This window comes from Vigna umbellata, chromosome 3 (genome assembly GCF_029865625.1).
Source record: "Vigna umbellata cultivar VRB3 chromosome 3, Vumbellata_1.0, whole genome shotgun sequence".
NCBI lineage: Eukaryota > Viridiplantae > Streptophyta > Magnoliopsida > Fabales > Fabaceae > Vigna > Vigna umbellata.
This window is the reverse complement of record NC_142167.1, coordinates 36,833,852-36,858,853: the sequence shown is the minus strand read 5'-3', so window position 1 is coordinate 36,858,853 and position 25,002 is coordinate 36,833,852. Positions and strand designations below refer to the sequence as shown.

The 25,002-nt window shown below is 33.7% G+C and overlaps 1 protein-coding gene across 1 annotated transcript; it reads right to left on the bottom strand.

Moving 5' to 3' along the window:
- Positions 1–20,096: 20,096 nt before the first annotated feature.
- LOC148202460 (uncharacterized) lies at positions 20,097–23,296 on the bottom strand. Its single transcript, XM_088109614.1, has 4 exons — positions 22,879–23,296; positions 22,727–22,794; positions 20,243–20,419; positions 20,097–20,171 (listed from the first exon to the last, which is right to left on the bottom strand). The coding sequence occupies exons 1-4, from the start codon at positions 23,294–23,296 to the stop codon at positions 20,097–20,099; spliced, it is 738 nt and encodes a 245-aa protein (XP_087965740.1).
- Between the last annotated feature and the right edge of the window lie 1,706 nt (positions 23,297–25,002).

Here is a 25,002-nt window from a genome sequence, read left to right as displayed (position 1 = left end):
TGACTAATATTTGTAAGTGTTTTGTGTTAGTGAAAAAGGTTTATCTTGTTTGAGATAAACGACTGGACGTAGGATCCTAGTGATCTGAACCAGGATAAAATCACCTGTGTAATTTTTCTCTTTCTCTTACTCTGTCATTTATATTTAATCATTCGCCCAGTAAGAAAAATTAAGAGAAAAATAATAAAAGGCACAATAAAAGTATATAACCAATTCACCCCCCTCTTGGTTTGTTCCACGCTAATAATTCCGTTGCAGCGATTCTAACAGAAGAGACTCCAATTTGTAGTGGCGTGACAGCGTGGAAGAGCCCATGATGGCTGCTTAGGGTTTCTAGGTGGGTTGGAAAGAAGATGAGATGTCATGGTGGGTCACATGGGAAAAAATAGAACAACGTGGACACTGTGTCGTTAACGATCTAGACAACATCAAGCAAAATGATTAAATTCAACAAAATTTATAAAAATTGAGACCACCATTCATAAAAGTTGAGTCCCAGATTAAACAAACTAGATGAAAATAAAGATAAAAAGTGATATTAAGCCTAAAAAAAATTCAAAGGGAAAATGGAACTAAGATTCCTAGTATTGATGAATTATGAGCAGCAGATTAAAGTAAGGACTTTTGTATGGGAATATTTGAGAAGATTCAAGAATCTTGTGTTAGGAAGAGAGAGGATGCGCCTCAACGCGATTTTCGTCGTCCTCGTCATGTTATGGCAGCGATAGCGTCGCTTCGCGATTGAGTTGTGAGGCAACGACATCGTTTATAATAGAGATGTCAGTGATGAAGTTAGAATTACAAAGCCACTAAGGAGGATTCAAAGTGGTGGTTTGGAGAGACGAAGAGGCTAGGAACAAAGGGAATAAAGAAGGGTTAGATAGATGAAATCCTAGATTATGGGAGTGCATGAGAAGGGAAGAAAGAAAGGTTAGATAGATGAAACCCTAGATTATGAGGTGGGAATGGGAGGAAAGGTTGGTGCCTGAAAACCTTAGAGATCTTCTGTGTGATTAAGCTGAAAGAGAGGGTGGAAGGGTAAGAGTGATCATCAGAAAATGTATTTTTTTTACCATTAATTTTTAATAATTAATTATTTCAAAATCCATATGTAAACGTAAATTTTGTGCCCTCTTTACATATAGATTTTCCTTACGAAAGATTGATAGAAATTTTTTTTTTGACATTACCTACGAAAAATTTATATGTAACTTAATTTTTCTTATTTGTAGGTAAAATTTGTATATAATGACTAATTTACTTATGAATATAAATTTATATGTAATTTTCTATAAATAAATTGCATTTGGTGTTAAAAAATCTTATAAAATTCAAGACTTTTTACATATATTGTATTTTATTGTTTTCTTAAGCTTATATTAAAAACATAATATTAATAAGAGTGATTAGACAGTTGAATGTAAATTTGTCTTGATAACTAACATAATTCTTAATAATTTTTGCTTTTCTTATTTGAAATTTATATATATATATATATATATATATATATATATATATATATATATATATATATATATATATATATATATATATATATACTGTTTCATTATACAAACTTGCAAATTAAAAATCTCCTAACTAAACATCTCAAATCTTTTTTAAAAGTTGTTTACAACATTAATTAATTTAATTTAGTGAATATTAATTGTTTTATTATGAAATTCTTTCAAAGTTCAATTCGCTCATTTTCAATTCAACCTAATACTTTTGCAATTTCTAACTAGCTTCTCGAATGGGTTAACTTGGTAAGCAATCAATTTTCAGCATAGATGCAACCCCTTCAATATTAGGACAAAGTTTAGAAAAAAATGTTATATTAATAATAATTTAATGTATAAAGGAAGAAAATATACTTAAAAAGCATTGCATGAATTGGTAAATATTTTTATTTATCTATAAAATTTGGCTCATATCTATATAATTTAAAATAAATTTTAACTATTATTACTATTTAATAAAAGACATTTTATTACTTTTTGAATATCAATTAATATTATTAATATTAATATTTAATAAATGAAAATTTTAATTGTATTTTTAAAAGGCTAAAAAAGAGTATACCATTGTTTATATATTTGAAACTCTTTAGTGTCTAAAATTATTTATAGATAATTGTAGTGTTTAATTTTAGTTATAAATTATAATTACTAAAATCAAAAAACGGTTGACTTCAACCGAGATCGTCATGACTGAAACTTAATTGAGGTTGTCTCGATCGAAATTTGGCCGAGTCAATTTCGATTGAAAATAAGTTCAATTCTAAGACGGTCACAATTGAAATTTGGTTGATTCATCATGACCAATGTTTGACCAAATTGACAACAACCAAATTGAACTTTAACTTTAGAGATTTTCAAACAAGTAAAAAATATAAAACAAAGTAGTTTTAAGTTACTGAATCGCTCACTAAATAATTTTTTATAAAATGGTACACTTTAACTTTTAATTTAAATTATTTAATATTTTTGATATAATATAGTATGATTAATTAATAGTTGAATGCACTTCAGTTAATTTTGTTCACCAAATTATAATTAATATAGATCAAGAAATAGCTCTATATCTTATACGTTTTAAATACTAAAATCAATATTTAAAAATTTAAGTGAATAGAAATTCTACAATTAGTTTTTAGCTTATTTTATTCATAAAAAGTTAGTCTATTAAATATATTATTAATGACTAAAATTACTTTTAACTATATTTTATTAAAAGTTATCTTTAAATAAACAACCTTTTTATAATTATTAGTGTAACATTTTAAGTTTGATATATGGTTTAAATTTAAGATAAGCAGCAAGATGTCATAAAAAATGTTATTTTAAGTTTGATATATGGTTTAAAATTAAGATAAGCAACAAGATGTCATAAAAAATGTTGTTTGACTCGCTGATTTATAAGATGAAGGTTTTGTATAACATGTGACAAATTAAAAAGTCTAAAAAAAATAAAGCTTCGTTTATGAGTATTCATATGTAACCTTTTGTTTCATGAAATCCTACAAAGTAAACAAACTTAAGATTTTGTAAAACACTTTTAATCTAACAAATTCTACATATCAAAGTAAACTCAAAGTTTTATCTTCAAAGTGAAGCAAATTAGACTTCATAAAACATTGTCTACATAACATATTTATAAGCTCTAATCATTTTCGAGATTCCTATTTGTACATATTTGTCTCAAATTGGTCATTTGGTGAAATTTTAACTCAATTAAGTCCCTATTTATGCAAAATTGAATCAATTGAATCCTTTCCGTTAATTTCAGTAAAATACGTTGAGAGATCAATCACGTGGCATGCTGACTTTGCAAATTTTAAACATGTGGCACGTTAGGGTATTAGTGACGTGAGTTTTGTATCCCTTTCCTCCCAACTCAAGGGTTTGAAGATGGGGAGACCGTAACTTTTGGGAATTGATAACGGTTGAAAAACCGTTATTTTTATACTTAATTTTGACCTTAAAAACAACCTTTATGACTTAGAAACTAGATTGAAATCATGATTTTGCTTAAGTTTTGGAAATAAGAGAGTTGGATGGGTTTTATGCTTGATTTTCCTTGTTTTGACAGAAATTAAGATGAATTGGATGAAAGAAGTTGAAGTAGCAAGGAGTTGGACTCAAGAAAAGAAGGAAAAATGCACAAAAGAAGAACCGTTGCAAGCGCTCAACGCCATTTGCACCGCGGCCAATCTGGCTGATGAGTACACTGTCTCACGCTTAAGCGCTATCGCTGAGGGCCAATTCAAGTATCGCACCTACTGCTGAGCGGTATTTTCTCTACTGAGCGTCAGACTGTGCTGTTGAATACATTGTTTCGCGCCTGAGCGTCACCGCTGAGGGTCATTTTGAGTGCCGCACTTACCGCTGAGCGCCAAAACTGCCGCTGAGCGCTGTTTAATTAGGCTTGGGCCATTTTTCTGTATTTTTAATAAACTATATAAGAGTTTAGTCGACCTAGGGTCGATATCTTTCGACATAAAGAGGTGAAATTACACTCTTTCCACCCTTTGGAGGCAGATTTTGGATGCGGAAGCTCCTTTCTTCAAATTCTAGGGTTCTATCTTTCATTCTTTTCATTATTTTAATTATTTTCATCTAGTTTCACCATGTCTATGGTGAACTAAACCTCCATTGTTGTTGGGGAAACGATGTAATCCTTTGAAAGTCTCATGTATTGAATTGATTCGTGATTATATATGCTTTACTTCATTAATTGTTAGGGTTTTTCCGCTACACTCTATGCATGCTTTGTTTAACTCATTCAATTGCATGATCATTGATGTTGTCGATATGGACACATACGGGGAAATCTAGAACTGGAGAAAATCTCCGGAAGCAATATTACCTAGACATAGGAATAGGAGGATCGATTGCTTTTAAGCTTCGGTGCGAATGTAATACATGAGCAATTGCTAGGGAGACAAGACATTGTAAACTAGTGATTAAAAGTAGGCTTTCTTCACCGACACATCGCTTTTAAGTTAAATTAGAAAGTGACGTTAACATTAATGAAGAAAGATGAATTCATGAATACATGAGAGTGGATAGGATAAGTCGGAAACCCCAACAACATCATCATTCCATATTTTACATCAATCACTTTTGCATCTTTCAATCTAATTGATCAAAACTTGCATTCATGTTTATTTATCGCAATTCAACCACAATGATTTTGTTTACAAGTCTAATTTAATCAAGAAATCACATAACTGTCTAGGCTGTGAGTCCTTTGGGAAACGATACTTGGTCTTACCATTTATTATTACTTGATACGATTCGATACACTTGCCGAAGTGTTAACAGGAATCTTCTTGAGGGGAAGCTTGGTGTCAGAAGTAGCCATTGACAATGGTTGATGAAGGTTGAACGACAATTTGAAGGAGGATGGGGACTAAGGGTTCTGAGGGTGAGATGCTGAAGTTGGTTTTCGCTGGTGATTCTGAAGCGCGATCTTCCACTGATTCCCTTCTTTCCCACCCTCCCAAATTCCTCTTTTGTTGTTTCCTCGTAATCCTAACTAAGACAAGATTTTAGCATAAAGCAATCAAATATTTAGCTTTAAATTTGCAAAGTCATCACTGTGCTCCAGTATAAGAACCCAAGAACAGAAGGGCAAAAAGAAAAGTTGAAAGGCATGTCCCCTACCTTTGCTGAAACAAAGCTGTTGGTCAACAAAAAGATCAAAAGCTTCACACTCTGGCGTGTTAAAGGGATCCAAGCATTCACTACAAAATGGTGACAAATTTCCAAATTAAAAAACTGAAAGGTTAAAGAAATGAAAAAAATTATCACTACCTTTCAATTAATTTCAATGAGTAGTGAAATTGGAAGGAGTGAATGGAATAATGATGTTGATGATGGTGGTACTTTGGCACGAAAAACAACTTTCATATCAGCGACGAAGAAGTTAGGGTTCAGTCCAAGCACAGTGTAAGCCGAAGCAGAGGTCATAAGACCATCATCGTCTCTACGACTGCAACTCGCTCTTGCTCTCTTCTTCATAAACCCTGGAAAACCGCAACTTCCAAAATAAAGAGACGTAGGTATCATTTTAAAGCTCATGATGTTCATTTTCGGTAGTTAGAACAAAAAAATAATGGTTCCAATTTTTAGTTTTTTTGCAGATGAACATTGAAGGGTTGAAGGATTGGGGGAAATGGTTAATGGGCATCCGCTTGTTTGGAGGCTCCTAAATATAGATTCAAATGCAATTTGTGACTATGGAGAGCCCGAATGTGATTTAGGGTTCGAAAGAGTTTTTCGAATTGGGAACTTTTCTAGATTAGAGCTCTTCTGCGTTTGATTTTCAGGTGTAAAGCGCGAGCTCTCTAATGAAATTGATATAGGTTTTTTGCAATTAGGTCTGGTGGTGTTTCATGGAGGCTTGCATGGTGGCTATCTGTGCGAAGAAGATGATGCGTTGAAGCTAGTGGTCGACGCAAGGAAGCGTGACATGATTCATGGTGGCGGTGACTTGAGGGTTTGGAAGCGTGAGGAAGATGATTTCGGTTTAGGGTTTGGTGGTGGCTTGATTCATTGCTCCGTGATTTTAATGCCACCAAGTCACTACCACGTGGTTAACATTTGCTATATCAACATGCGACGTGACTCAAAATATAACGACATTCATTCAAATTAACAATAAGGGTTCAATTGATTCAAGTTTGCATAAATAGGAACCTAATTGAGTTAAATTTAACTGAAGAATCAATTTGAGATTGCACAAATAAAAATCTCAAAAATGATTAAACCAATTTATAATAAGGTTAAACGATTTACATTGAAGGAATAAGACTTCCATGAAACACATATAAGAGTAATATTCATGAGAAGTTATACTAAAACTCATATATATTAAAGAGATAATAAGGTCTAATTGATAAAACTACATACACAATATTCATTTACTTGAATAAGAAAAAAAAAATTCTTGTACCCTTAATTATTATTTATAACATGATAAATTTAATGAAATAAATAATTTTGATTAAATTATTTTCTTCTTGTCAGTTAGAAAACCTTGCGAGTGATACTAAATTATGATTTTACAAATTACCTGAGAGATTTATCATTTTGTTATCTCTTATAAACTAATCATTAAATTCTAAAATTGAATTCACAACTTAGAATTTAACATTAGAGAAATGTAATACAAAATTTTCTATAAATAAAGGTATTTCAATTAAGTAACTAGTTAACTTTTTGACAAGAATGTTTAAATTTATTTTAAAAAAATATTTGAAATGAACCAATTATCAGTCACTGTACAATATTAAAATATTATCAAAAAATTGTTAAAAAAATATTTTTCATATACTCACCCTTGAAAGAAAAGAACAACCAATAAGAAAAGTTGTAGTGAACAAATTAAAATTTATAAAAGAGAAGAAGATATTATTTATTCATAATTTTCCCTGTTAATAAAGTATCTCTAACTTCATTATTTCTGTTTTGAAATGTATTGTTTGACCTGAATAAGATATTCTTGGTTTTACTTTATATCTGATGTGACCTATTTTGATAATGTGCAGTTAGATATTTGGCTTAGGGGATTTAAATGAATGGTATTTGCACCGCACGAAATGGTCTCAAACATTGAAGTTCATTTATCTTGAGTCGGACATATCAAGTGAATCAAATATGTGTGTTTGACTATATATATATATATATATATATATATATATATATATATATATATATATATATATATATATAAAATAATAATACTAATAATAATAATAATAATAATAATAGTTTTAGAGATTATATAATATATATAAAATTTTGGGGAGGGTTAAATATGTTTTTAGTCCCTAAACTATTGGCCGTTTCTGGTTTTCGTCCCTCTTTCAAAGTAAGGTACAATTTGGTCCTCATTCTTTTCGAAACGTTCGTTTTAGTCCTCGAAAACTAAACACTGTTTAAAAATTTGGTCCTCATTTAGCAACAAATGAGGACTAAAACCAAAATTCTGAGGATTAAAACGAACGTTTCGAAAAGAATGAGGATCAAATTGTACCTTACTTTGAAAGAGGGACGAAAACCAGAAACGGCCAATAGTTTAGGGACTAAAAACATATTTAACCCTTTTGGGGATTATAAGAGTGTAATCATATTATGAATACTCCATTGGAGTATCAGAGGGGGAAAATGGGGTACGTAAACAATTCCTTGGATTTATATTATAATATATATATATATATATATATATATATATATATAATATTTATAATAATATTATTAATAATAATATATTATATATTTATATATAATAAATAATAATATTAATAATACATAATAATATATTAATTTTTACCATAACGTCAAATAATAATATTTATTTTTTAATCTATTAACACTATCATATCAATCAAATAATTATGAAACTCTTACAAACTTTACTCTCAAATCTACTTACTTTCACTCTCATTTATTTTAAAAAAATGTTGGGTTAAATATGTTTTTAGTCCCTGAAGTATCAGACGTTTTTGTTTTTAGTCCCTACTCAGAACTTTGATGGTTTTTAGTCCTTATTGTTTTGAAACTCTGAGTATTAGTCCTTAAAATTGGACGGCGTTAACTTTGATCAGACGTGGCAAACGGCGATGCTACGTTTTATGCCTGCTGTCTTCTTCACCCTCTGCCACGTTGGTTGTTTAAGTTTTGAAATGAGATTAAGTATGTTAAGTGTGTATTTGGTTCGTCATCTATTATAAATGAAATTTTAAGAAGATAGATTCTTCTTCGTCAAAGAAAACTGAGGAGGTAGATCTGAAGGTTGGAGTTCGTCTTCGAGGAGGTAAGTTGATACGATTTATTAGCCCTCATGTACATCACCTCCCCATCACCTCCATCGCTTTTATTACTCACTGGAAAAAAGAGTAAACAGAGCGCAGCGAGGGCGGCGAGTTCCGGTAAGTGCGAAGGCAGCAGCCGCCGGTGAGTGGGACTGCGGTTTCAAGAATGGTCGTCGTGAAGCTCGTGCCTCGTGTGGGCCTTCTCCTCTGGTTCTGATATGCGAAACAGAACACTACCAGAAAGATCGACACGGCGCATGGTCTTCGGATCCAGCGAGCACCCTCGCATAATTGCTCCTATCTTCCAGCCTCCGCGTCAGCTCGCTTGGTGATGTAAACTCGCAGGACCGTACGAGTTTGCGAGTTTACTCGCGATCTTAACAACACTGCGCCCAGGTACTACATAATCATATTCGGTTTCTAGATGTTCGTCCAACGCTGAAGCTTTCTTCTTTGGGAAGTGGTAACAGGGCCTGGGAGTGGAAGACCCTTGTCATCTTGTTCTTGTTCGTCTTTTCCCTTTGTGTTTGCGTCTTCCTTTATGATTTTGGACATTGTTTCAGAGGAGGGGACTTGGATGTCTTTATTTCCAGCATTGTTGGTCCAATGGAAATGCCTCTTGGAGGATGAGTCTTGAGGTTGAGGGGTTGAGGTTGTATCCATGACTGGGGTCTTAATATGAGAAAGAAGAACAAGCTTTAAAGGAAGGTCAGATAGTAGAGAGAGGGAGAGAGACAGAGAGACAGACAGAATCTGGTTTCTTCTTTTTACTGTTGGGGATAGATATGTTGGGCTTTTAGGTTTATTTAATTATTTCTTTGTTATTCTAGCCATCTCCCCCTTTCATATAGTGAGTACAAGAGATTCCTGATAAAAGAAACATAACCAGTCCCACCCAGATCTACCTCCTCAGCTTTCTTTGCCCCAACTGCATTGACGAAGAAGAACCCAACTTCTTAAAATTTCATTTATAATAGATGACGAACCAAATGCACACTTAACTTACTTAATCTCATTTCAAAACTTAAACAACCAACGTGGCAGAGGGTGAAGAAGACAGCAGGCATAAAACGTAGCATCGCCGTTTGCCACGTCTGATCAAAGTTAACGCCGTCCAATTTTAAGGACTAATACTCAGAGTTTCAAAACAATAAGGACTAAAAACCATCAAAGTTCTGAGTAGGGACTAAAAACAAAATCGTCTGATACTTCAGGGACTAAAAACATATTTAACCCAAAAATGTTTAATAGCCTATTTTGTCCCGAGTTTTGCTGAATGATGTCAATTCAGTCACTGATTTTAAAAGTGTTTGAAATTGGTCCTCACTTATTAAATTTTGCGTCCACTTCGTCTCTTCCGTTAAATAGAAATAAACGACATTAATAGATTGATGATCTGGCAACGCATTTCACTTACTCCCCTTCCCACCACGTCGTACGTTGGATTTCTACACTTTCCCATTTCCACGGTTTCGCTCCTCTCACTACCGTTCTCATCGTTAACTACTTCAACATGTTCGTTAACAGAAGGAGCTTTCAGATCGAAGATAAATCGTGGAAGAGAAACACAAACTCACAACAACCTCTAAGTCTCTTTGCGCAAAAGTCCTCTACATCAAACAAACCAAGAATACCAAGAATAACCAAGACCCCAATCAAACCCTAAACCGCAAAGAAGAACAAAATCCCCACCCATTTGCGAGAACAGGGAAGAACTAAAGATTCCCAAATCTACACTCTCGCCCCCAAATCGTGTAACCTACACAGAAGATTCAAGAAACCCAATTCGCAGACCCAAATACCCAAGGAAAACCCCAATCGTAAGAACCAGATTTCAAAATCCCCAAATTCCAGATTTCATAAACCCTAGTCAAGAACAGAGCACAGGGAAAGAACAAAAGTCCTTTGCAAAGTTGAATCAGAGAAGGAGAAAACGAAAATCCAAAAAGGGACCCCAAGATCCCCCAAATGAAACCCCAAGCCAACGTCATGCACTGCCATGAAAACGCCCACTGACTAAGATCCTCGCCGCTGTAGAGATGTCGGCGAACAAACCCACACGTCGTGGACATGAGTCACGTTTGAGGCACTAGACCTAGCCTCCCTCCCTACGAAACGAACCATAATGGAAAGAAGAAGAAGGCTACTTTGCAAGATCGAAACAACAGCAGAGATGAGGGACAAGAAAGGTGTCTCCCTTCTTTGCCAAAAATATTAATTATAATTAAAAGTCATTAAAAGGAAAACATTAATTCAAATTAATTATAATTAAAGGAAATACTAAACACGTCACCACGCATACAACTTAAAAATGACACGTTACCACTATTTTCTGCTAGATCATCAATCCATTTACACCGTTTCTTTCTATTTAACAAAAGGGACGACGTTGACGCAAAATTTAATAAGTGAGGACCAATTTCAAACACTTTTAAAACGAGGGACAAAATTGATATTATTCAGCAAAACTGGGGACAAAATAGGCTATTAAGCCTTAAAAAAATAACACAAACTTTACCTCCAAATCTACTCAAATTCATTCACTCATTTTCTCTTAAATTGATTCACCCATTCTCACTTAAATCCATAATCTCAAAACACACCCTAAGTTAGTTATTAAATACTTTTTCTTTACATTAATTAATATGCAATAGAAATTTATTGGATTTGGTAATTTTTTATATATATTACGAAGTGAAGTTTTAAACCTAATTCAATAATGCAAGCATATTGTCGCAATCGGGATCGCGACGGGGAAGACGACGAGACTCTTTAAATAATAAATAACTAAATAGTTGAAAATCAGAGTTTGGAGTCGCCACCATAGTTTATTATGGAAAACTATGGAAAAACCATAAAAGTAAGGCATGGTCTACGAAATCAGAGTTTTGAGTTCAGAAGTCGGTTACGCGAAGGAAAGGTTTTAGCACCCCTACAACACCTGCCCAAAAGCAGTACCTTTAATTAAACGTGCAAAGTTGATGTGGTTTTCAAAATGGTTATTTTCCCCGAAAATAACTTTACAAATAAAAGAAAAATGTTTTTAGAAAATTGAGAAATTGTATGGAAAATTGTTTGGAAAATGATTGTGGGAAATTTTGGATTTTTGGGAGGTGAACCTGACAAGGATTAACCTTGTTCCTACGTATCTTCACTTTTGATGGAGAATCAAGGATCACGTAGTTCTGGCGTAGATTAAATGCATGAAAATTTGATATATATATTTTTAGCTTTTTGGAGATTTTATATTTTTTTGGGTATTTTGATATAATATTTAGATTTACGTAATGAGCACTAGGCTGATCGCACGAGTACTCATACGACTTTCTGTTTCATTTTATTGTTTTGCGTAATAAGTACTAGGCTGATCGCACGAGTACTTATACGACTTTTTGGTTTATTTTATTGTTTTTTGTATTGAGTACTAGGAAGATGATGGCACGAGTACTCATACGGTTTTTTTGGTTTATTTTATTGTTTTGCATATTGAGTACTAGGCGAATGATGACACAAGTACTCATACAACTATTTATATTATTATGTACTTTTTAAATTTTTATATATTTTATCATTTTTATTTTTTTAATTATTTTTTTTAAGAAGAGATGAGTTGAAAGATCTATTACACACAAATGTAAAAAGCATAAAATAAAATAAATGTGGTAGAAAACAAAGATAAATTTACATACATAAAAAAATTATTAAAATGCATACATAAAGGGAATGAGAAGAATATGTGTACCTTGTTGAGGATTTGAATGATGGAGTAAAACCTTACTTGCAATAAGTTGTGAGAAAAAGGTAGATGAAAGGGGAAGAAGATGACCTTGGAGCAGAAATGTGGTATGAGTTTTAATGTGTATAGAGGGATTAGGAAATGGTAAAGTGTGAGAGGAAAATGAAGTAAAGTTTTGGGATGAAATGAAGAGATTTTAAGAGAAAGAGATGAATATTATGTATTTGTGTGTGTAAAAATGGAGTGAAGAATGGATGGGTATTTATAGAGTTAAGGATGGAGAAAGTGTTAAATAAAATATAATTTATTTAAAAAATGAGTGGAAAAATAGAAAAAGTTAAGGTGAAAAATAAGTAAAAGAAATAACATAAAAAGTTGGTGGAGAAATTAGGTGAAATAAAATATAGTAAATAAGAAAAGTTAATGTGGAAATTAAGTGAAAGAAATAATATAAAAGTGGGTGGAGAAAGTAGATGAAATAAAATATAGTGAATAATAAAAGTTAATGTGGAAAATAAGTGAAAGAAACAATATAAAAAGTGGGTGGAGAAAGTAGGTGAAATAAAATATAGTAAATAGTAAAAGTTAATGTAGAAAATAAGTGAAAGAAATAATTTAAAAAGTTGGTGGAGAAAGTAGGTGAAATAAAATATAGTAAATAGTAAAAGTTAATGTGAAAAATAAGTGAAAGAAATAATATAAAAAATGGGTGAAAAAATAAGGTGAAGTAAATATAATAAAGAAAGGTAAGTGGAAAAATTAGAAAAGTTAGAAAAAAATTAAATAAATATATAAAAAATGTAATAGTAAATGAAAAATGTATGTGATGTGGAGGGTGATGTGGAAGGTGATGTGGAGAGTGGGTGTTATAAGAAAAAAGATGTGGTGAGGAAGTAAAAAAATGTAGGATTATTTTTGGCCATTGGGTTAAGAGTTAAAAATTCAATTTGGGGTGCAAACAGTAAAACAAATAGTATTTTTTTATTTTTTTTTCTTTTTGTATTTTTTTTCTTTTTTTATTTATTTATTTTTGTGATGAATTTTATTTACCGGGCAAAATTGGGTGTTGACACATATACATATCAAACATGAAACTAGATATTAATGAGAGGTCCACTAATGTCTTGATAACGAGTGAAATTATAGAACCAAAAAACAATAAATTTTGGTAGGTTAGACTTTAATCCATAACTCTAATATCCTAAGTGATATAGTCCAACAAGACTCATTCAGATTTAGTGACCAAAAGTGGTTGAAAGATATTCTGAAATATATTTTTTAGTACAAATATTCATATATTGATAGTACATGTAACTAAATCTCGGTATTTTAGTTACATCATGATATTCATTGATAGCATATAGTTACAAAATATTTGATATATCAAACCAAGTATCACATTATTATTATTATGCCGTTAATTATCATATATATGGTAAATTATTATATTTATTGATATTATTTGATATTCTCCTGATATTATCAGTTTTTACAACAATCCTCATATGGCCCATAAACCCTATAAAAATACATGGCATTGCACCAACATAATTCTATTATACTCTCTTTTATTCATAAAGATCTAAAACTCTCTTATTGACTTGAGCGCCAAAGAGTAGTTTGCAAGTGGATCTTCCCCTTCTAAATAATGAAAGAGTCAATTTCAACAATCAAAAGCATCCAAGTCAATAATAGGGTCTTGCCACCTATTTAAAGGTTCACACACCGAATTTGGTAAAAACATTTGGCACCTATCGTGGGGCCTTAGTAAAACTTTTCCTTGACCTCACTCTTTCTACATAGTACCGTGAAGTCCTGCTTTTAGTGTGATAAACCCCCAAGATTGAAAGTTTGATTAACATATGAGGAATCCTTGTTATGAATGTAACTTATCCTTTGGTAGAGTTGATAAACAAATTTTTAATCCCCGAAAATGGAATAAAAAACTAGTTAAGACCTCAGCAAGTGTACCGAATCGTATCAAGTAATAATAAATGGTAAGACCAAGTCTCGTTTCCCAAGAGACTCACGACACTAAACAGTTATGTGATTACTCAACTAATTAAGACTCTAAAGAACAAATTTTGGGGGTGTTGAATGCAAATTCAATAAAATAAACATGAATGCAATTTGATCAATTGAGGTTAAACACAAGAATGAATGAATGAAGTTGATGATATTGTTGTTGGAGTTTAAATTTCACCTAATTTACTCTCATGCATATATGAATTCATCTTTCTTCATTAATGTTAATATCACTTTCTAATTTACCTTAAACCCGATGTCTCGGTGAAGAAAGCCTACTCCTAATCACTAGTTTACAATGTCTTGTCTCCCTAACAATTGTTCATGCATTACATTCGCATAGAAGCTTAAAGCAACCAACCCTCATATCCCTATGTCTAAGCAATACTACTTTTGGGAGAGATTCCCCAGATCTAGATTTCCCCGTATGTGTCCATATCGACAAAATCAATAATCATGCAATTGAATGAGTTAAACAAAGCATGTATAGAGCAAAAAGGAAAAACCCTAACAATTAATGAAGTAAAGCATATATAATCAAGAATCAATTCAATACATGAGAGTTTAAAAAGGTTACATCTTTCCCAACAACAATAAGGTTTAGCCCTCCATTATTATGGAGAAACTAGATGAACAATGGAATGAAAGAATGGAAGAGATAGAAAAAACCCTAGAGTGAAGAGAAGAGAAGAGAAGAGCTGCCACAATCCCCAAATCTACCCCCAAGGGGTGAAAAGTGTGTTTATGTGCTTACGCCATCAAAAGATACAAAAACCTAGGACGTGCAAGTGCTTAAATAGAACATAAAAAAACAGAAAATAGGTCCAAGCCCATAAAAATGGCGCTAGCGGCACTTTTGCCGCTTAACGGTAAGTGCAACTCTTCAGAATGAAGCTCAGCTACATTTTTAGCCCTCATCGGTGATTTTGGCACTTCAAAACTGCCTCTCAGCGGTAATTACCGCTTAGCGCAACTTTTTCTGCACTCTGGTTGACTTTTCTGCATTCTGGTTGACTGATTTACTTTTCTGGTTGACTAGTTGCTTTTTTGGTGGACTGGTTGACTTTTTTGCATTCCAACCATTTGGTACTTTAACTCTTCTTTCAAATCATTCCAATAGCCTACAAAATCAAGGGATTCTAGCACAAAACCATTAAATTCACCTTCAACCCTCTTATTCACAAAACTAAAGCAAAAATATGAATTCGAGCAAGCTTTAAGTCAAAAAGGGTGTTTTTAATATCAAAATTAAGTATAAAAATAACGGTTTTTCAATCGTTATCACAACCCCAAACTTGAAACTTTGCTTGTCCTCAAGCAAAACAAAACCTGGCTTAAATAAAATAATGATACTACAATTGTCTAGCATACTAAAAAGCATTTTTCTCTTAGGACAAGTAAATCACTCATGAATGCTCATCATAAAAAGATTAGTCAAGATATAATGATTCTTTAGCCAATCAAGCTTTAACTATGGTGCTCACATAATCAAGACATACACAACAGATGCAAACCTCATGAATAATCAACCAACCAAGCACGAATGTTATCATATAATGCATGGAATAATTCCTCACCAAAGACAGTGTTTCACTCAAGCACTCAAAAGTGTTTCACTCAAACTCAAAGGTGTATGGTGAGGTGACACTCTTACATAATACCATCACAATGTCACATTAATCAACTTTGCCTTACATGTAACCACATATCAAACACACTCACAAGCAAGTTATCATCACAAGGACTTTTCAAGGCTTGTATTGAAGCTGGGCTAAGAAGAAAATTGGTTTTTCTAGACAACAAAATCCTTGAGTTAAGAGAGTGCACAATTCATTTATTCTCATTAAATCTGAACTCTCTTTCTTCTTTTATGTGAGAAACCAATATTCAACTCATTCCCAAACTTTAATTGCATTGAGCTTAACCTTTTCTTTTCTTTCTTTTCTTCTCCTTTACTTTTTGCTTTCGCTTTTTGCTTTTGCCCAATGCTTTTTAATGAATTTCACAAAGTTCTTTCCGGTTTCTCACCACCCCAAGCTTGAACCATTCTCCATTACTACAAAACATACTCTACTTCACTCAAGGTAAGGATTTCAAAAAAGGTTTTTCCACTTTTCAAATTTAGGTTCAAGGTGCAAAGGTTAGAGAAAACATTGATGCTTATTGGGTTCAGCTATAAACATTGGCTCTAAGGGAGAAGAAAAAACATGGCCTTGATCATTTGTAACAAGCAAGCAAGTGGTCCAATCATTGAAAATTAGGCAAAATCAATCATGCTTCCAAAGCAATAGCACTCAATCAATAAAAAACTCTAGAGCCCAATCTCTCACAGGTTAACTCAAGTTCCAACATTTAGATAAATATCATGTTCAGTATCATAATCACAATCACAATTCATCATGCATCTGTTTCACAAAATTATGAGCAACCACCTGTGTTATTAGCATCATGCATCATCTCAACATCAATCAATATAATTAGCATCATAAAGTAACACTCATCACAAACATAACATCATCATCAAACCATTGCATCAAAGATTAAATTTTAAGCCAAGTAAATCATAACCTATTCTAGAAACAGAAGCAAATTAAAGTTCACAAAAATAAAAAGACAAGTTTAGAAAACTGGGGTGCCTCCCAGGTAGCGCTTGTTTAACGTCACGAGCCTGACCCAAAATCCTTCAGCATCCTTTAGTAGATGCATATCTTTATCACCAATACCCATCAGTAGGTGTATACAAGCATAGTATCCTTCAGTAGATACTTCTCCACTAACATCCATTAGTAGATGCAAATCCTTTTCATCAACACTCATCAATAATTGTCTGATAACATAGTATCCTTCAGTAGATACTCAATCACCTAGCATCCATCAGTAAATGCAAATGCTTTTCATCAACACTCATCAGTAAGTGTTTGATAGCATATTATCCTTCAGTAGATACTCAATCACCTAACATTCACAGTAGATGTTGTGCTTCTTCTCTTGATGATCTTTTGCTCCTAGTACAAATTTTCGAATTTTATCCTGCAAACACTAAAGAACACTGCACTAGAGCACCCAATTAGCACAAACAGATAAAAAATTAAAAAGGAAAAAAATGAAGAGATAGAAAGGTAAAAAGATAAAATGATAGAAAGATAGAAAGAAAAAAAATAAAAAGGTCAAAAGATAAAAAGATAAAAAGATAAAAAGATGAAACAATAAAAAGATGAAAAAATAAAAAGATGAAAAAATAAAAAGATGAAAAATAAAAAGATAAACAGATAAAAAGAAAAGGATAAAAAACTAAAAAGATAAAAAGATAAAAAGAGAAAAATATAAAAAGAGAAAAAAAATAAAAGAGAAAAAAAATAAAAGAGAAAAAAATAAAAAAGATAAGAAGATAAAAAGAAAATAAAAAGATAAAAAAAATAAAAAGAGAAAAAGATAAGATAATAGGATGAAAAAATAAAAAGAGAAAAAGATAAAAAGATAAAAAGATAAAAAAAAAATCAAAGGATGAAAAGATAGAAAAATAAAAAGATAAAAGGATAAAAAAGTTAAAGATAAAAAATAAAAAGATAAGACGATAGAAAGATGAAAAGATAGAAAGATGAAAAGATATAAAGATGAAAAGATAGAAAGATGAAAAGATAGAAAGATATAAAGATAGAAAGATGAAAAGATAGAAAGATATAAAGAAATAAAACGATGAAAATTAAAGATAAAGTCTAATCGGTTAAGAATCACACAAATAGAATAGTTATACCACGAGTTCCTGACAACGGCGCCAAAAACTTGATAAACAAATTTTTAATCCCCGAAAACGGAGTCAAAAACTTGTTAAGACCTCGCCAAAAACTTGTTAAATTTCACCTAATTTACTCTCATGCATATATGAATTCATCTTTCTTCATTAATGTTAATATCACTTTCTAATTTACCTTAAACCCGATGTCTCGGTGAAGAAAGCCTACTCCTAATCACTAGTTTACAATGTCTTGTCTCCGTAACAATTATTCATGCATTACATTCGCATAGAAGCTTAAAGGCAACCAACCCTCATATCCCTATGTCTAGGATTTACTACTTTTGGGAGAGATTCGCCAGATCTAGTTTTCCCCATATGTGTCCATATCGACAAAATCAATAATCATGCAATTGAATGAGTTAAACAAAGCATGCATAAAGCAAAGAGGAAAAACCCTAACAATTAATAAAGTAAAGCATATATAATCAAGAATCAATTCAATATATGAGAGTTTAAAAATGTTACATCTTTCCCAACAACAATAAGGTTTAACCCTCCACTATTATGGAGAAACTAGATGAACAATGGAATGAAAAAATGGAAGAGATAGAAAAAACCCTAGAGAGAAGAGAAGAACTGACACAATCCCCATATCTACCTCCAAGGGGTGAAAAGTGTGTTTCTATGCTTAAGCCATCAAAAGATACAAAACCTAGGACGTGCAAGTCGTTAAATAGAACATAAAAATAACAGAAAACAGATCCAAGCCCATAAAAATAACAAAAAACAGATCCAAGCCCATAAAAATGGCGCTCAGCGGCACTTTTGCCGCTCAGCGGTAAGTGCGGCTCTTTAGAATGAAGCTCAGCTGCATTTTTAGCCCTCAGCGGTGATTTCGGCACTTCAAAACTATCGCTCAACAGTAATTACCACTCAGCGCAACTTTTTCTACACTCTGGTTGACTTTTCTGCATTCCAACCATTTGGTACTTTAACTCTTCTTTCAAATCATTCCAATAGCCTAAAAAATCCAGGGATTCTAGCACAAAACCATTAAATTCACCTTCAACGCTCTTATTTACAAAACTAAAGCAAAAACATGAGTTCAAGTAAGCTTCTAAGTCAAAAAGAGTGTTTTTAATATCAAAATTAAGTATAAAAATTAACGGTTTTTGAACCGTTATCAAGAGTCGTATTCGACTATATGTTTGTAGGTGAATTGACTATTTGGTCAGACTGTATGTGGTCGTCTTTGACCGTGCTGAGCTTGCTGTTAACTTAGGTCGTTCTTGACTGAGTTATAGGTTGTTATCTTTGATTTTGTAGATGGATTGGTTGTTTGGTAGAGTTATGGGTGGTTATATTTGACCTTGGATGTTGTCTTAAGCATTTTGAATTATTGACTTGGACGAGATCTAATGTCGCTTATTTGAGTAAGCTTTGTGTTGTCGACTTATGCAAGCTTAGGTGTCATTGAGCTAGTTTAATTTGATGCTACCCTATAGGTAGACTAAGGTGTTGCCTAAATGGGCTTAACATGTGTTATTGTCTAGGAAACTCAAATACCGCATTTGTGAACTTTCCTTAGGTTTAAGTTACTCGGTGTCTCGTTTGATGCCTTTCATTTATGTAACCCTTTAAATAACTCAGTGTCGCATTTGAGGGATTTTTTCTATTAGATTTAATAGCCAATTTTGTCCCTAGTTTCGTTGACAAATCTCAATTTAGTCCCTCAGTTTAAAAGTGTTTGAAATGGATTCTCACTTTTAAAATTTTGAGTCAAATTAGTCCCTTCCGTTAAATAGAAACAAACAACGTTAAGGATTTGATGATTTGGCAGAAGACATGTTATTTTATAGATATATTTATGCTGACGTGTTAGTGGATGGGTGCATAGATGAAATTTAGAGGTGCACTTTATACTTTTTAGGCGAGGCCCAAGCCCTCAAGGGTTTTTTTTTTCTTTTTCAGGTCTCTTCTCCACCTTCATTAGCGGCATCTCTGTCCTCCACTTGACCAACACCAACGTGCCTTCCTCTAGATGACCAAAACTGTCGTCGGCGGCACCAATCGTTGCCAGAGACACCACCAGCCACTATAGTGTTCCTCCCTCCGTGCGAACTTGATGACGTCGTTGCCGCTGCCATTAGGTTCCGATTCTGAGCAAAACGCCGTTGGTGACAACGCCGCCATCCTGTGGAGCAAATTGCGTGTTTCTCCTCTTCCAATCCCAAACACAAATCGCAACTCGTCTTGAGCCCTAATTCCTCTACTTCAATTCAGCCTCCGATAGCATTGCCGTCAAAGTCAAAGGCGTAAAGGTAAGGGATTTCGCCCCTTCTGTCCCCCATTTTCTGCGCCATCCACCACAACTTGAACCAGAAGCATGCCATGAACCTCACATCCCTCAGGTTCCCAACGAAACCATGTGTTTGCTATCTTCCTTCTCCATATCCACTCCCAGAAACATTCCTCCTATCGTGGATGTCTCCACATTCTCTCGTATTCCTGTTAGAATAGTTCGCTCCTTCACCACCAACTTCCCCTCCGAAACGCGAACAACATGTTTTATCGTCATCTCTTCAGCTCCCTCTACGCTCCTCTGCAATTAAATCAAACCAATTTTTCATTTGTCCAATGGAACTGAAATGAAATTTTGAATTTAGGGATTTTATTAATCAATACCTTGAATGACACCACTGGAAACACTCGATTAAGAAAATGTCTGCGAATTCGAAAACATGGAGATGGAAACCATTGTCGTTAGCAACATAAAAAAACGACTGGATAAATAAAATGGAACAAAAAAGACAATATTAAGATGATGATGAGGGGTCTTTACTCTTTCACAGTCAACTTCTAATTCAGTAACATGTCAGCACAAATATATTTATACAATAACATGTTAGCACTGTTTTCTGCCAAATCATCAAACCCTTAACGCCATTTGTTTATATTTAACGGAAGGGACTAATTTGACTGAAAATTTTAAAAATTAGGATCTATTTCAAACACTTTTAAAACGAGGACTAAATTGAGATTTGTCAACGAAATTGGGGACAAAATTGACTATTTAATATTTCTATTACTATTTAAGTAACTTAATGTCTTATTTGAGGGCTTTGCTTATGTTATTGTCTAAGTAACCTGGTGTCTCGTTTGAGGGCTTTCCTTAGGTTATTGTCTGAGTAACTCATTCCCTCATTTCAGGGCTTTCTTTTGTTATTGTCTAAGTAACTTTGTGTCTCATCCGAGGGCTTTCGTTTATGTTACCCTATAGATAACTCGATGTCTCTCTTGAGGGTTTTTCTTATGTTATTATCTTGATAACTTGGTGCCTCTTTTTAGAGCTTTACTTATATTATTATCTAAGTAACTCGGTGTCTCGTTTGAAAATTTTCTTTTGTTAGTGTCTAAGTAAGTTAATGCCTTACCTGAGGGCTTTCTCAACTTGTAGGTTTTTCTCATTTTGCATTTCTTCATAGTATTTTTGGCACCGAGAAGTTTCAACGGACTCTACTAGTATCATGGAATCAGTGTTATACACTAGCCGAAATTTCCTTCGTGGATGACTAGGGAATGCAATGGTAACCCTATAGTATGGTTAGTATCTCCTTACTTCAAAACCTTTTAGCCTTCCCTAGCTTCTTCTTCAACTCAGTAAGGATGACTTTGTCGGCAGCCTCGATTTGCCCATTGGTTTTGGGGATGTCAAACTGAAAAGGGTTGCTGCTTTATGCCAGTTGGCTCAATACCTGTTTGAAGCCGCTATCGATGAATTTTCTACCGTTATTAGTGACTGCAAAATGGGGCAATGTATGTCGGCATATGATGTTTTTTCAACGAAACTTTTGAGCTTGTTGGGATGAGATTCTGGTTAGTGTGGTTCTACCTCCATCCACTTAGTGAAATAGTCTATGACAATGCTGAGAAACTTGACTTATCTATTTACTAGTTCAAAGGGGTCGAGTATGTCCATTCCCCATGTAGCCACAAAGCGATTATCGTGTGTAGCTTCTCAAGTAACACCCGATGTAAGGGGCCAAACTTTTGACATTCTTAGCACTTCGTGATGTACTCATGGGCATCTTTTTTCAATGTAGGCCAGTAATATCCTACCCTGAGTATTTGTGCAGCCATGCATCAGGCTCCTAAATGCATGCCACATATGCCTCGATACGTCTCAATAACTGTCTACTAAAGTTGTTCTTGATTCAAGCATTTGAGGAGTGGGACGGTGAACCCTCTTCTAAAGAGTTCCCTGTTCTGCATGGTTTTGAATGTTGCTTCCTTATGTATGGACTTTGCATCTCTTGGGTCGGTGAGCAACCTATTTGAAGTCATATAATTTAGTATAGGGTCTTCTAGCTTAGCGAGCTTTAGGAGATCTAAAGCATGTCTCTCTAGCCCCAACTTGGTGTTAAGAGGGTCTATTGGATAAGAGTTTTGAGTATGGATGACAACGGGTCGGGTCGAGCACGAATAGTGTCTACCTGCAACCCAACCCACCGGATAAAACTGTATCCGAAATCCGACCCGCTACCCGCTGGATATCCACCTTGAAAAAATCCTCGGATTTTTTTCAACCCGCGAATACAAATTAAATTTCAAAAAAAATACAAATAATATTTAAAATATATATCCAAATAAAGTCAATGGATAAGTAAGTAAAAGTTAAAATATAAATTCAAATTAATACAAATTAATAATACAACATATATCCAAATATAAGTAATTTTAAAAATAATTGTTCTAAAAATAACATTCCAAGATTTATGTTTCTTCTCCCATATCTTCATTTTGACCACTTAATTCCTGAAACAAATAAATACAAATAAAGCCATCAATCAATGAAAAAGTGACACTATTAATAAAACTAGATTAAAATATTATAAAGAAAACTACTAACATCATCGTCAATTATCTCCTCTAATATTGTATTAAGCTTTATGTTATCCACTTTCAATTTTGAAGAACCTACAAAAGAAAAATAAATTCATTTGTCATAGCCAATCATTTGAATGAATATAAAAATGTAATTTGAATTGTTCATTTAATTACCTTGTATGTCACTCCATAGCCAATCTTGAACACACATCAATGACTCTAAAGTGTTTGGGTGTAATCTACTCCGATGTGAAGTAAGAAATCGACTACCAGTACTAAAAGAAGACTCCAAAGCAACTGTTGAGATAGGAATGGCTAGAAAATCTCTTGCAATCATTTGTAAGATTGGATATTTTAATCCATTAGTCTTCCACCAAATTAAAATGTCAAATTCTTCATCTGAATCAGGTAGTGTCGGTTCCTCCAAGTAATAATCAAGTTTTAACTTATAATGTGATGGTTCATTTTTCTTTGCAATCTGGTGTTTTGCAAAATCTCTCCTCCAAGCATCTTTTCTTCCATCAACATTTTGGCCTACATTTATGTTCGGATTTTGACATGAAGAAACTGACTTCTTACCTTTCATGTACATTTCATACTCTCTCACCAAGTCCTTAAAAAGAATTTTCACCTTTTCAACTTCAAAGTCAGATTCATTACCATATATCTGAGGGAAAAAATAATCCAACAAATCAATTTTGTACCTGGGATCTAAGACAATACCTATAGCCATCACTCCACGGATCACACTTCAATACTTGTTAAACTTTATAACCATAGATGCAGCCATTTGGTGAATAATAGAATTGGGAGAGTTAAGTCATTCCATCAAAGCCAACTTAATTTCACATACCTTTGGAAAGAAAATGTTGGCAGTTGGATAAGAGGTACTAGAAAACAAGCACTAGTGCAGCGAGGGTCTTTTACCGCGGTTGATTTTCACTATACGTCGCGGTTCTTGAACCGCGGCATATTCAGCCGCGGTAGTAAGTCAGACACTTTATGCCGCGGTTCGAACCGCGGTATATAGGCTGCGGAATATGCCGCGGTTGTCTAGGGAACCGCGGCCATATGTCTCGTTTTTAAAAAAAAAACGAAGCACTATATGCCGCGGTTGTGGTTAGAACCGCGGCATATTCCCCTGCAGTTTTTTAAAATTGCAGGTCTGTTTTTGTGATATCCACTACCACAAAAACAGACCTGCATATAAAAACATTTACAGAAATTCAATTTCAACATAACAAACACATGTTCAAATGTATTTCAACATCAAATAAAGTAGAGAGTCTAAGAAAATTCTATCTAATCAAATGCATTGTTTAAATCTAAATCTAAGAGCTATTGTATAATCTAACTATATACTTCGCAGCAGCGTTCCTAATGAATAGTAGTGACTTCTCAGGAACTGGTGTAGTAGTCTTGAATCTCTGCAAAAGACAATTCATTTTAATTAGTGTATATGAATTCAACATTTGTTAAAAAATCAAAATTTGTTAAAGTTAAATATTACCGTTTCCCAGCTTCTTGTGATGTGAGAACGAACAATATGGGTCATCCAATACATTACATAGTATCCACACTCATATGACCCATTTTGTCTGTTACACTACTATAGAAACTTCATACATTACCAAAACTATAGCATTATGCAAAAATTAATGAAGAAATCACGTTAAAAATGCAAATGGGCATAAATACCTGGAAGAGGAACGGCGGCGGAGAGGGTGAAAAACGCAACACAACGGCGGCGGAGAGGGTGAAAAACGCCAGGAAATCACGATTTTGAACGGCTAAAACTCGTTTTTATCGTCAAAAACGAATAATGACCGAACAATTTTGAGTTTAAACGGTTAAAAACGCAAAATCTGAGATGAAGGGTGGTTCGGAGGAAGAAGAAACGCGAAAACAGAGAGAATGCGCGAGGAAGACGATGCACTGTTCCAAGTTTTGTTTTTTAACTCTGAACGGGGGAATCTACCGCGGTTCACTACTTAACCGCGGCATAAACCTCGAAATATTTCAAATAAACATTAAATTAATTTCATATAGGAGAATATGCCGCGGTTCCCCAGAGAACCGCGGCATATACCCCTGAAACGTGTTCAACACAACTGTCTCCCCAACTGCCTTTCACAGAATTCGAAAAGTTACAGGGGGTATATGCCGCGGTTCTCTGGGGAACCGCGGCATATACCCCCTGTAACTTCTGAAATTCTCTGACTGGCAGAGAAGTTGAGACGTTACAGGGGTATATGCCGCGGTTCCCCAGAGAACCGCGGCATATACCCCCTGTAACTT

Excerpts from the sequence above, each read along its gene's own strand:
- LOC148202460 (XM_088109614.1), bottom strand. The coding sequence starts at position 23,296 with ATGTACATGAAAGGTAAGAAGTCAGTTTCTTCATGTCAAAATCCGAAC. Across the intron at positions 22,795-22,878 it reads GCTATGGAGTGACATACAAG|GTTCTTCAAAATTGAAAGTG; the intron begins GTAATTAAATGA and ends TTTCTTTTGTAG. Across the intron at positions 20,172-20,242 it reads AGGAAGATAGCAAACACATG|AAAATGGGGGACAGAAGGGG; the intron begins GTTTCGTTGGGA and ends TGGATGGCGCAG.